A 13,725-nucleotide genomic window follows, 5' to 3' on the forward strand; every position below is an offset into this window, starting at 1 on the left:
TCACTGATGATATTTAGGTTGAGGGTGTAAATTTCAAACTAATAAGGTAGGGTAGACAGTGTGAGTAGGGACAGAGGACAAATACTGGTCACAATAAAGACAACCTCGGAAATTCACCCTTACACTTGAACCGTCACATTTCAGTGATATCTACTAAACTGTATGCAGGATGACAATAAAACCCTCAAAAACTAACTGCTTTCCATTGCAAAGATTCTGGCTTTTCCTGCTTGCTTGGATGTTTTATGCAAAGACATGCAGTTAGCATACTCTTAACCACATTGCACAGAGTGTGACATTTTTCACAGCCTTGAGTGACATAGCTAGGATAATCTAACTTTTAGGTGTGGACCAAGCCTTAGATCCTACCAAACTGCAAATGATAAAATTAAATGCAACAAGGACAATCCATTGCCATCAGTGAAGCTTCACAAAACTCTAGACTTTAACAAAATAATTATATTTGGCCAAATCATGAGGTCCTTATTCAAGGCAAAATTCTGCACCATGTGCTGGAGGGGTTGCAGTGTGGTTGGAGGCCTTAGGAGGAAGGCCAGGCTCCTAGAGTATGTACAGAGAGGGTGAAGTACGCTCTCTACTCCACACTCAGCCAGCTCTGTGGAGGTGAAGGACTCTGTCTCACTTTGCCTCTCCTCACCTTTTCTGACAGCTGAGTGAGGGGACGGTGTCGGAGCTAGTATGGAGCAGAAAAAATGCTATTAAACAGAATTCTGACCCTGCCCTTGTGCACAGGGATGGAAAGCAGTTTGAACCCTACTCAGGCAGATTCCCATTGACCTTATTATGGGGATTTTTACTTCATTTAAAGAATCTAAACAATTCACAGTAACGCTGAGCTTACCTCACTCTAATTGCTTTATGATATTATGACATCCCGGGATGCAATCCAGACCAGTGAGGGGCTGCATCTCCCTTGCCTGGCAACCTGAGGTGCCTGTTATACAGACAAAACTGCACAGGATCTTTTCAAAGACAAGACAAAGATGCCACATTTATTATGATAATTTGATTTATGACCAATAACTAATATCTTAATCCTTATACACACACATTATACCTAATACCTATACACACACACATTCACACACACATCCATCAGATGTTCTGCAGCTGCTGCATAGTTACCAGTCCTGGACATAGCTTGAGTTCATGGCTTGATTTTGCAGCTTGGGTTCGTAGCTTGTGGCGGTTAACTGGCCAGGAAAGCCGGGCACAAGGACAAGCTGGGTCTCTGTTGGGCCTGCACCGATGCCCTTCCATGTTGGCAGCAGAATGTTACCCTTCAAAGTCTTCCATCTCACCCATCCTTTTTGTAGACTTTAGTTTGAATCCAGAGTCTATAGGTCTTGCTGTGTCATGCTGCCTCTGTGTTCGGTGATTGATCACCCATCAATTGCAGGCGTGACTTTCAGCCTGGGACCTGGCTTTGATCTTCCTTCTATTGTACCTTTTCTTTTTAGGGTGGACTCTTGTCTGCATCTTCAGCCGGTGGTGTTTGAATTCTATTTCATCAGGACAGGCTGGGGCTGGAGGTTGATTCCATCATCCATACGTAGCTCAGTCACACAGCTAAACTAAACTAATAAGATTATAGCAGGATTTGCAAAAAGGAAGGTTGGAGGAAGCTTTTACAAAATGGAGTGAGCGTTTTAAAATGGGGTTTGAATTACAATATGGCAAACAGTGAACAGATGTTACAATATAGACAAGTGTAATTAATGGTGAACAGAAGTTACAATACTGAAACAGTGCAAGTCTCAGTGATTTAAGCAGGAATTGGATTGTCAGTAAAACTTACAAAGGCAACTGACTGAACAGCTATGGCTCTTAACAAACATCTTTATTGTCAGCTAGCCAGTTCTTGGGGTAACCAGTTTGATGAATGAATGTTGTTTCACTCATAAAACTTTACTTATGAAGTTACACTAATAAAGTAAACAATTAAAAACAATTTCATTCATCAGTTCTACATGCCTCACAAGGTTCTGCTGCTGTAGCTTCCACTTGTGCCACTCACAAACAGCCTGCCAGCATGCAGGTCACACCGAGTGTCTGTGTATAGCCACAACCCTAATCCAGCACCACTTCTGACCCAGAAGCCTGTCAGCAAACGCCAGCCACACTCTGGCTTCCAGCAGCCTTGGCTACTGTTTGCAACAAACTCCCAATATCGAATTTCTTCCCAAAAATGTATACTCTGTCTATCCGTCTCCTGGACAGTTCAGGACATTTTAGGTCCATTGTCTGGCTAAAGGGATCAGTATCCAACAGTCTGCTACTTTAAATAGAGTTACCACAGCGCCCAGCTTAACCACAACACTGGATTAGTTTTGATTAAAGAATACAGCAAGTTTATTTAACTACAAAGAGATAGGTTTTAAGTGAGTGCACGTACGAGCATTAAAGTCAGAAATGGAGAAATAAAGATAAAATGCTTCCTACTACTAAATCGTAACAAATTAAATTTGGTTCAAGGTCAAGTCCCTCACCATATGACCAAATTCTTAGGGCAGCATCTGCTCCCAAAGTCTAAAGTCAGTTTCTTTTGTCGTCTTAGATGAATGAGAGAGAGCTGGATAAAGAGAGATACCTTGAGGTGTTTTTGTCCCCCACTTTTATAGTCCAGTCCCCTTTGAAATGCATTTTATTGAGGGCTACCCATTTATTTCCACTGTGAGGACAGAGATAAGGAATCTCCTGGTGAAAGAGGTTTCATGCAGATCTGTTTGTTCCTGTCTCCTTTGTCTTTAAGAACTTGTTTACCCACACTTGTCTGGTAAACATATTTCAGATCTAATTTCAGCTTATGTTTATAACTTTGCACATATATAATGTTGCTATAACATTTCATCATATTATTGACCAGCGAGTTATTAGTTTTCAAATGATACCTCACAAGGCATATTTTGGACAACAATTATTGCAATGGTATGTAGGGTGTGACTATAGGGGTGCTTTTGGTCACAGATATCTGACAATCTTTTAGCCTCAGGTAGTATGACTGTTTAGGGTTTGTGGTGGGCCATATGCTTGTTTTGTATCAAAGGTTCCTAAAGAAGCATATTATAGGCGAACAAATACAATTTTCCACAAATGTCCTTCCTAGCTGCTATTTTAAACGCATCCTCTTTGCTGAGACACTTCTGCTGCAACAACTCATTTTGATAGCATGAACTATGAGTGGCATGTGGCCGTGGATTATTATATATATTTCCACTCAGATAAATAATGTAGAGATTGTTGCATTGTTATCCCTCGGTTTATTTCAGTACATTAGCACTGATTATGGGCAAGAGAAGCTTACAAAGGATTAAATAGTGGGATTGAAAAGATACCATTGAGGCCAGATTTTCCTCAATGGAGAAAACTCTACATCACCCTAAATCAACCCCTTCTGACAAATATAGGGCCAGTTTTCCTCTGACAGGTGAATTGATCTGATGCAGAGAATTAGGGCATGGGGGGAAATTGGAGGATCTTCACCTGATCCCCCACCAAAGGACAAAAAGGAAGGCTGCAGGTTGACCCTCACTGCTAGAAAAATGTATTATATTGTGAGATGTTCCCTGAAGTAAACAGCTAAGTACATTTTTTGAAAGGCATTAGCCGATGTATTATAAATAAGAACAGCATTTGCAGTTGCTAGGATAAAAAGTACAAGTACTGTCAATTGTTTCAGGACATAAAATGATCACCAGCAGGTTTAGGAAACAATTACCATTATTCTCCGCGATACTGTATTGCACTATGTTGTGGAGGTTTTTATGCCTTCCTCTGAATCATGTAGCACTGGCCACTGTTGGTGATAGAATACCTGATAGGCCCACTGACCTATTTTGCTATGGGAAATCCTATGGTATATTAGATAGTGAAGTATATTATGTAGGGGAACAGGATTACACCTTTCACCAAAGCATCCAAAATTGGCCACTGTCTGAGGCAGAATATCAGACAAAATAGACCTCAGAAAGTTCTGGTTCTAATGTTCTATAATAGAAGATTTAATAAGTAGACACATTTGTTTCGCCTCCCTCTGAAGCATTCAGCACTGGACACTATTGGAGACAGCATAGCAGATAAAATGGACTATTAATCTATTCCAACACATGGTAGCAATAATAATGATAGTTAGATTATTTACAGTGCTTTTCATTAGATTGCAGAGTGCTTTACAAAAGAGGTCAATATCATTTCCCCCATTTTACAGATTGGGAAACTGAGGTATGAGATGCAGTGACTTCCCGAGGTCACTTGGCACGCCTGTTGCAGAGCCAGACAGAGAAACCAGGTCTCCTGAGCCCCAGTCTGGTGTTCTAACCACTGGACAACACTGCCTCCCGTATTCTCTGGTATTACACAGTGAGATGCAAATAGTGCATGCTCTCCATTAAAATATCATACAATAGCCATTGTTGGAAATCAACCCATGCTACTTAGACAACTGAATTATCCCTTTATGGAGAGGCCTATGGTATGATATTACACAGTGGGATACACAGGAATTAAACAGCTGTGCCCTGGCCACTGGAGAAGACAGGATACTAGGTTAAATGAGTCAATGGCTGATCTGCCGTGTCAATACTTCTAGTCTGATATGGTTTGTGAAATATGTGATGGAGAGGTGGAGTGGGTCACACTTTTCTGTGAAGCAGTGTTACTCAATCTCTTCACATTAGCAACCCCTTATTCAGCATGAAATTGTTTTGTGACTATTCCCTATTTACTATTTAAAAGTAAAATAAACAAAACAAAAACAAACCAATGGTAATATATCTAATCTGAGCCTATACTTGTTTTCAAAGGTTGACAGGAAACACTTGACCTTGAAGAGTATTGAATGAGCAGACACTGGGAAAGGGTTTTTTTGCCTTTAATAAATACATAGCTTATATACTAGTTTTGTCAGCAGAGCTCAATACGCTTTACCAAGGAGTCACATTACCCCTATTTTAGGGATGGGGAAACTGCAGCACTGAGCAGTGATGTGACTTGGCCAACACCCGAATGAGCACCTAGAGCTCCCCAATTCCAGTCCAGTGCCTTATTCACTAGGCCACATTACCCCATCCCATATGTGGTACTGCTTTGGATTGTAATGGGGGATCCTTAAAACTCAGGCCAACCTAGCTACATCACTCAGGGAAGCGAGACGTTTAGCCCCTCTCTCCCACAAGACATGGCTATGCCAACCTATGCCCTGGTGTAGACAGGGCTCTGTGATGGAAGAATTCTTCCCAGCTGCCTGCCTCTGGTGGGGTCAAAGGCTGCTGGATCCCTTTGTATAGCGTGTGTATGTGTGTGTTGTGTGCCACTGAACCAAACAGTAGGCCCTGTATATAATGGAAACCTCTTTAAGTCGGGGGTACTGCAGGGAGCACCCCCCCACTGCTAGTTCCAGCACCTATGGGTGAGGATGGATTACTACAGCGTCTACAGCACAGCCACTACACCACAGGCCCCCAGCCACATGGTGCAGGGAATGAGCACTGGGGGAAGGACCCTGGCTGGCAGCTCTCGCCAGACAGACACAGGGGGAGGCGGGTGTCAGGGACAGGTGCATCCTGGGACGGGTACAGGGGTTCCTGGATAGGAGAGAACTGAGGGGAGAGCTTCCCCTGTAGCCCCCAGCCTGGGCTGTGCGCCCCTGATTGCGCCCCCTTTGGACTCCCTGCCCCCGCAACTAAACCGCCATTTTGTTTCCTTCCCCCGCTCTTCCTCCGCGCCCGCGGCTACCGCATATGCAACAAGCTCCATCAGATCCGCGCTCGGATTGGTCTGTCCCTCCCCACGCCCACTTTCGAAATATGCAAATACAGCCACGCTGTGATACGATTGGTTAAATTACCGACCTTTCTTCCGACTTCGCCCCACCGGCCGGCGTCAAGTTCCCTTTATGCAAATAAAGCGGCAGCCTGGAGCTCTGATTGGATCCCGCCCTCCATCAGCTCCACCCCGGCCGGCGACTGGCCCCTTCCGCAGCCGGGCCGGCCATGAAGGTTCGAGAACGCCGGCCGGCAAGCCGGCCTCCTTCCTGTGTGCGTCACTGAGGGGGCGTGCTCCGCTCGCCGCGATTGGCTCCTGAGGTGGGGAGGTGCGGCAGGATTGGCCGGCTGGCGGGGAAGGGGCGTGTCAGTTCTGGAAGGTTCTGATAGGGGTATATAAAGCGTGTGTGGGGCCAGTACCCGGTCTCATTCAGCGCCGCAACGTCAGCATTCCGATTTCTTCCTGGGCTATCTCGCGCTGAGCAGGTACGAACAGAGCCTTGAGTCGCGGTTAAGCGGGAATCCGGGCGGGCGAGAACCACCTCAGTCGGGCCGGGCTCGCCGCTCTTGGAGCGGGGCGGCGTGATCCGTAGCCCAGCTGGGCTTTCGGGGCGGGGGACTGCGGCCTCGTTTCCACCCAGTTCGTTGTTTTCAGGTGGAGGAAGTGGGGCCTGGGGCGTCCCCTGAGCCGGCTGGCGCGCTCGCGGCCCAGGTCTCTTCCCCTCCGCCCACCCCGTGAGGTGTATCTGCGTTCGCGGTCTGCAGCAGCTGCCGGTTCCCCTGTGTTCAGTAAGCGGCGGGGAGCGAAACTAGGCTGGCCGCTCGTCCTTGCGGGGGGGGGGCTACCGGCGGCTTCCGGCCGGCGTAAGCCTTGCCTGTCCACGTGCCAGCGCGGCGTGCCGCCGGTTCGTGGTGGGGGAGGGGAGAAGGAGGGGAAGAACTGTCCATGTGACAGCGCTTCCGCGGCTGGTTCCGCAGGGGCTGGGAAGCGCAGGCGCTTATAGTTCGCGGCCTGCCTGCCACGTGGTGGCGGCGTCCATGCTGAGTGGTAGTCCGAGGGGGCTGGTCTGCACGTGTGGCCTCGTGAAGCCATCCATGTTGTGCGGTCTTTCAGACTCCCTCCTTCCCCATCCTCTTCAGCCGCGCTCATCTGGGTGCGTTTCCCTGTGGCTCTGAAGGCTGCTGTGAGATGCACTATGCAGACATACGTCGCCACCCTTGAACCCTTACGTGGCCGAATTGGAGCCCTCATACCCCGCATGCCGGGACACTTACACTGCAGAACGGGATTACGTTGCAGCCACGTTTTCCTATCCGGTCAGCTTTTATTGGCCAAATAGCTCAAATTGCAATAAGTAATATATTTACGGGATTCTGTACCCCGGACATGGACTGTCTCTTTGTCCGCCTAAGAGACCACGTGACCCTCAGGGTTGGCTGTAAATGTAGACTTCATGAGTCACTTAGCTACTAATTCGTAAGGGATTTTTTCTCTTCTGGTAAATTATTTGTTAGCTTCAATCTAAGTCCACATGGTATCCTGTGCCTTTGTTCTCATAGCTAGTCTGTGAAACTCAACTCCACCTTAATTGATACTTTGTGGTTAAGCAAATAGAAACATTAGTTAACTAAACTTAGGATGTTTAAATCTTGTTACTGTTGCTTCTAGTTTTTAAAAGGAAAACATTGGTTCTGATTTGTTTTATACTTGATTTAGGAGTTTTTGTTAAACATGGGCTAACAGAAGTGTTTGCATGTGTAATATAATAAACAGTTTTTCATTTACAGGCAAAATGTCTAAGGGACCAGCAGTTGGAATTGATCTTGGCACCACATATTCCTGTGTTGGTGTCTTCCAACATGGCAAGGTGGAAATCATTGCCAATGATCAGGGTAACAGAACCACGCCAAGTTATGTTGCTTTCACTGACACAGAGAGGCTGATCGGTGATGCTGCAAAGAACCAAGTTGCGATGAATCCTACTAACACAGTCTTTGGTAAGTAAAGACATAATCTTTTAAAACTGAGATGAGAACACTAAACTGAATAAAGTTGATGTATTGTTGCTTGGCTAGCATAAACTGTATAGCGCTTCAGCTTGTTAGGTGGTATAGCATTATGCCAAATTGTGCTCTCTAATTTGGATGTAGATGGAAGGAGCTAGAGTCCTCACATCTCTATTGTTTGCATGTTGGCATCAGTGTAAGCAGCAATGCCTGATTGCTTTCAGTGAATATTTCTGGGACTGAAGGAACAAAGCCTTTTTTTTTACAGCACATCCTGTGCTGTAGGCTAGTGCTCAAATTGGCATGAGGCATAAGTTATTTAGACTTCAGTTCCATTCATAGTTCTAAATGATCCTAGGTTATATTAAGCTTATTGTGTTCATCTTTCATTGAGTTCAGCTGTTCTATTTTAACTACTATACAGGTTAAGGATCTAAATTAGTGGTTTTTCAACCTGTAATCTGTAGACTGTCCAATATATTCCAGGGTGGTCTGCATATCCCAAGGCTGACAACTACTACTGTTCTAAATCATGTAACTTCCATTTACCCCTAAAGCAGAGACTTTGTCCCTTGTCCTGATTCTAGTAGGTAGAATGGCTTAAATGTGCTGATACCATGGCTGGAGTCTTCATAATTCCACTGACACAAACAGCTAGATACTTGGGGGGGGGGGGGAGTTGCCTTACTTGAATTCAACATTTCAGTTATGTCTTGTGTCTAATTTCAGCATGTTTTTGCAGAATGATGAATTAGAATTACTGACAATAGCAGCTCTTTTCAGATGCAAAGCGGCTGATTGGTCGTAGATTTGATGATGCTGTTGTCCAGTCTGACATGAAACATTGGCCTTTCACTGTGGTGAATGATGCTGGCAGGCCAAAAGTCCAGGTTGAGTACAAAGGAGAGACCAAAAGCTTCTACCCAGAGGAAATATCTTCCATGGTATTGACCAAGATGAAGGAGATTGCAGAAGCGTACCTTGGGAAGGTGAGACTTGAGTAAACAGAGTAGCTCAGCTCTCCTAGAATTTAAGGAGTTAATGGTATCAAACCTTGCTTGATTTTCATTTCATATGTTCATATACCATGTAGACAGTCTCAGCTGATTGTGACTTTTTTCTCCTGCTCACAGACTGTTACTAATGCTGTGGTCACAGTACCAGCCTACTTCAATGACTCCCAGCGCCAGGCCACAAAAGATGCTGGAACCATTGCAGGTCTCAATGTGCTCCGGATCATCAATGAACCAACAGCTGCTGCTATTGCTTATGGTTTGGACAAGAAGGTGAGCAAGCTGTAATGTAGCACAGCTAAACAGCGTACTAGATTGTTCCAAGTCAGCTGAGTACTGGTGAGATGTGACACATCCATAACAAAATGCTTTCTATTCTTTCCAGGTTGGAGCTGAAAGGAATGTCCTTATTTTTGACCTTGGTGGTGGCACTTTTGATGTTTCAATCCTCACTATTGAGGATGGCATCTTTGAAGTAAAGTCAACTGCAGGTGATACCCACTTGGGTGGGGAGGACTTTGATAACCGTATGGTCAACCATTTCATTGCTGAATTCAAGCGTAAGCACAAGAAGGATATTACTGAGAACAAGAGAGCAGTTCGCCGTCTCCGCACGGCTTGTGAACGTGCGAAGCGTACCCTCTCCTCTAGCACTCAGGCCAGTATTGAGATTGACTCTCTGTATGAGGGCATTGATTTTTACACTTCAATTACCAGAGCTCGTTTTGAAGAGTTAAATGCTGATCTGTTCCGTGGCACCCTGGATCCTGTGGAGAAGGCCCTGCGGGATGCCAAACTAGACAAATCACAGATCCATGATATTGTACTAGTTGGTGGGTCCACCCGAATCCCTAAGATTCAGAAACTGCTGCAGGATTTCTTCAATGGCAAAGAGTTGAACAAGAGCATCAATCCTGATGAAGCTGTGGCTTACGGTGCAGGTAACTAATTCCCCCATAACTTTTTTTGGCTCATACTGCTGGGTTTTGGCCATATATATATATATATATATATATATATATATATATAGACGTAAAGTCTGCAAAAGACTAACATAATACTCAAGCTATCTCTAGTAAGAGTATGTCCCATGCTTGCGTTTAAAGGTTGGTGACCTGTGGCTCACAAGAGCATCAGTGACAAATCACAAACAGTATTCACTAAGTGTATTTCTTTGCAGTTTACTCGCGTTGATGAATTTGGTTCCAAAGCCATTCGTAGTTTCCACCAGAAGTTTACTGATGATGGCTAAAACCTTCCTTGGATGTCTGAGCGAGTTAAGATGCCTGTTGTCCAGTGACAGTATTTTTTGCAGTGTCTTGACTCCACTTTTCTTTTCAGCTGTTCAGGCTGCCATCTTGTCTGGGGACAAGTCTGAAAATGTACAAGACCTGCTGCTGTTGGATGTCACTCCTCTATCTCTTGGTATTGAAACAGCTGGAGGTGTCATGACAGTCCTGATCAAGCGAAACACTACAATCCCCACCAAGCAGACTCAGACATTCACCACTTACTCTGATAACCAGCCTGGTGTACTTATTCAGGTATGTATCTGGATTGGAGTAATCATTGTTCAGATGGTTAAGGGGTTGCTGCTCATTGCATTCACTGCCTCTACTGCAGCAAAACCAGTGTAACTTCCTCAATTTAAACTTCCAACTCCTCTTGTAACTTAGTACAGTACTAACAGTGGAAGTTGATCTTCTGATGAGTTAGTGAGTAGATTATCAAGATGTGGGGTTTGAAGAATTTTTTTCCCTGTTTTGAGAGTTGATTTCTGTGAAGGCGTAACTTATGGCCACGATGATGAAAATGTTCCAAAATCATTCGTAGTTTCCACCAGAGGTTGAAAGACCCATGTTGGCTCAAGTACCTTCCTTGGATGTCTGAGTGACCATAATAGAAACTTGACTTCCTGATCCTTAGGAAAATAAAGTTGAAAATACTAGCTCTAATGAACACAACAAAACTTCATATGGCAAAATGCTAATGCTTTTGTTGGCCCCTGTTTTCCTCCCCAATGCCAGGTCTACGAAGGGGAGAGAGCCATGACAAAAGACAATAACTTGCTGGGCAAGTTTGAGTTGACTGGCATCCCTCCAGCTCCAAGGGGTGTACCTCAGATCGAAGTAACATTTGATATTGATGCCAATGGCATCCTTAATGTGTCTGCTGTGGACAAGAGCACTGGCAAGGAGAACAAGATCACAATTACCAATGACAAAGGTAGGCAGGGCATAGCCCTTTCGTGGGGTGTAAGATGGCTGCAGTAGTTGTAGGATTGCATGATGTCCCCTGAAGTGGGTGGGTGTGCATATACCAGTGATTTTACTGCTCTAGTGGTACTAAACCACTAATTCCAGCTCCTTTCCCATAATTACCACCATGCTGGGGTGTGCCTCAAGCTAAATCAGCTGCTCAGTCACTAACTTGTCCTGATATGCAACATTGTTTTAATGTTTCTTATTACACTAAATTCTAATGCAATATTAAACTATACTTTTGTTCCACATACTGTACACTCCAAAAACAGAACCATAGGCTGATAGTTTGAACCCTAAAAATATTTGAGTAAAAATTTCTTGCAGTAATGTGGCTTGCATACCAAGTGTAGTCTAACTGACTTGTTGTATTTTCCAGGTCGCTTAAGCAAGGAAGACATTGAACGCATGGTCCAGGAAGCAGAGAAATACAAAGCAGAAGATGAGAAACAGCGTGATAAGGTGTCTTCCAAGAACTCTCTAGAATCTTATGCTTTCAATATGAAGGCTACTGTTGAAGATGAGAAACTCCAGGGCAAGATCAGTGATGAGGACAAACAGAAAATCCTGGACAAATGCAACGAAATTATCAACTGGCTAGACAAGAATCAGGTATGCTTAAATTACAGCTCTGAGAGCTATTTACTTCCAATTTTTTTGATGAAAAGCTCCAGTGAAGCTTCCTGACTCATTTTAACCTGAAAATGTGTACATTTCATCAGTGTGCAGCAACAAACTGGCAAGTCTCCTGCCACTAACCATAACTAGTGTCTCTCTGTTGTCATGGCCTGTAGAATGCAGTGCCAAAATCCAAGGTGGGTTCCTAGTTTCTACAAGGAGACTGTAGCTGTTGGCCTAAATTTTGCAGGAGGTCACTAATGGTCGCAATGATGAAAATGATTCCAATGCCATTCGTAGTTTCCACCAGAAGTCGAGAGACAAGTGTTGGCTTAAAGTACCTTCCTTGGATGTCTGAGCGACCATAAAATCTTTCTAATAGACTGCCTTAATGTGTTTCTCCTGGTGCTACAAGATGTCTCCTCACTTTTGAAGATAGTGTCAGATCAAACTAGTTGACAAATGAGCTAAAAAAAATGGGTTTTGTGAATGGGTAAAGGGATTGCTCAGTATTTTGGGCATTGGACTGCTAAACCCAGAGTTGAGGTCAATATTTCCTTTCCTGAGTGCATTTCTTGCACTAGTAACAACCACAGTTCCTTACCAAAACTGTTCTGACAGTGTCTCTGGCTGCTCTATAGGATATTAACCAATATTACATATGTTTCAAGCTCTTTTTTTTGGTGGCTTATGTTAACCTATAGGTTTTCTTGAAGTTTTTTGTTTACACCTAGTTCTAGACTGCAAGTCTTTGTAGTCAGTCAAATGACTTCCTTAGCATATTCCCTCTCCTACCAATCCTTCTCACCCAGGAGAGCAGAGATGCGCTATAGTAGTGCAAGCCTACCCCTGCACAGGGCTTGCTTAAGTACTCCGCCTAAGGTGCTGTCTTACCCCAACCCAAGGTAAACTCTTGAGCTGGCCCTCCAGGGCCACACTTGCAGCAAGTGTACAAATTGCTCTCTTTTTTCCAGACTGCTGAGAAAGAAGAGTTTGAACATCAACAGAAGGAGCTGGAGAAGGTTTGCAATCCCATCATCACCAAGCTATACCAAAGTGCAGGAGGAATGCCTGGTGGCATGCCTGGTGGATTCCCTGGTGGTGGAGCTGCCCCATCTGGGGGGGCCTCATCTGGACCAACCATTGAGGAGGTGGATTAAATGTACTGGAAGCAGCATTCCACAACTGGATATTGCTTAGAATTGAAGGACTTAAGGCTGGGTGCAGTGGCAGTCTAAAAAATTCCATATTTGAGCTGCTGTTTAAATTGTTTCTGGGCATTTTAGGCATTCTAAATACTTGAACATGTGCACAGGAGCTGGAAGGTGAACACCATTGCACTTTATCAGTACTGTAAACAAGTGCAAATGCAATTCATGTCCTAAGGAATAAAACTTATTTAATTGGCATCAGAAGGCTCTTGTTCTTGATTCATCCCACTTGATTAAAGAGAAGCAACTTGTAGTTATCAGAAGGAATTGAGTAACTAAAGCGATTTACATGAGAGTGGCTTTGCTTCAAGTCTGGTTCTCAGACATAAGCTGCAAATTCCTTCAATGCTTGACCTTGGCAAAAACCAATTAGACTGGTAAAACTATTACAAATGATCAGTGTTCTGTCCTCAACACTTTTTGGTCTGATTATGCTTTGAGCGGGGGTTCTCAAACTGGGGGTATAACCTGGGGGGGTAGCAATCTGTGACCCTCCACCCCAAACCCTGATTGCCTCCAGTGTTTATAATGTTTAATGGGGGTGGAGTGAGGATGCAACTCCATGCCACTGAGTTGGTAGACCTGAATCATTTCATATATGTAGGCTGATGCAGGAGGAAAAGGTTAAAATTGACTCCACAACAAACTCTGGTAAGCAAAGGTTAGGCATAGCAGCTGGCTAGAGACATTCATCTGTTCTGCTAAAGCAAGCACTGTTTGGGTTAGATGACTTGTTTGTGTTAATACAGTTACAGGTCAAGCATTTCCTTAACAAACACTAAATGACACACAAGGTGTCTTTAGACTCTTAAGTAATTTTTAACCACATCTC

General features: G+C 44.3%; 1 protein-coding gene and 3 non-coding genes across 5 annotated transcripts; all 4 read left to right on the forward strand.

Moving 5' to 3' along the window:
- Nucleotides 1-6,205: 6,205 nt before the first annotated feature.
- HSPA8 (heat shock protein family A (Hsp70) member 8) lies at nucleotides 6,206-13,091 on the forward strand. 2 transcript variants are annotated; one of them, XM_032802349.2, is made up of 9 exons: nucleotides 6,206-6,269; nucleotides 7,572-7,781; nucleotides 8,574-8,779; nucleotides 8,924-9,076; nucleotides 9,189-9,744; nucleotides 10,145-10,347; nucleotides 10,831-11,029; nucleotides 11,444-11,676; nucleotides 12,657-13,091. In XM_032802349.2, the coding sequence occupies exons 2-9, from the start codon at nucleotides 7,577-7,579 to the stop codon at nucleotides 12,840-12,842; spliced, it is 1,941 nt and encodes a 646-aa protein (XP_032658240.1). In that variant the 5' UTR covers nucleotides 6,206-6,269; nucleotides 7,572-7,576; the 3' UTR covers nucleotides 12,843-13,091. The 2 variants fall into 2 exon arrangements, with proteins under 2 accessions (XP_032658240.1, XP_074929557.1); XM_075073456.1 differs by lacking the exon at nucleotides 6,206-6,269 and having other exon boundaries at nucleotides 7,554-7,781.
- On the forward strand, nucleotides 9,989-10,079 carry LOC116837769 (small nucleolar RNA SNORD14). Its single transcript, XR_004376777.1, has one exon. It is a non-coding gene; the product is annotated as a small nucleolar RNA SNORD14 (small nucleolar RNA).
- Nucleotides 10,602-10,697, forward strand: LOC116837770 (small nucleolar RNA SNORD14). The gene has a single exon (XR_004376778.1). It is a non-coding gene; the product is annotated as a small nucleolar RNA SNORD14 (small nucleolar RNA).
- LOC116837768 (small nucleolar RNA SNORD14) lies at nucleotides 11,947-12,044 on the forward strand. The gene has a single exon (XR_004376776.1). It is a non-coding gene; the product is annotated as a small nucleolar RNA SNORD14 (small nucleolar RNA).
- Nucleotides 13,092-13,725: the final 634 nt, after the last annotated feature.

This window comes from Chelonoidis abingdonii, chromosome 18, assembly GCF_003597395.2.
Source record: "Chelonoidis abingdonii isolate Lonesome George chromosome 18, CheloAbing_2.0, whole genome shotgun sequence".
Classification (NCBI taxonomy): domain Eukaryota; kingdom Metazoa; phylum Chordata; order Testudines; family Testudinidae; genus Chelonoidis; species Chelonoidis abingdonii.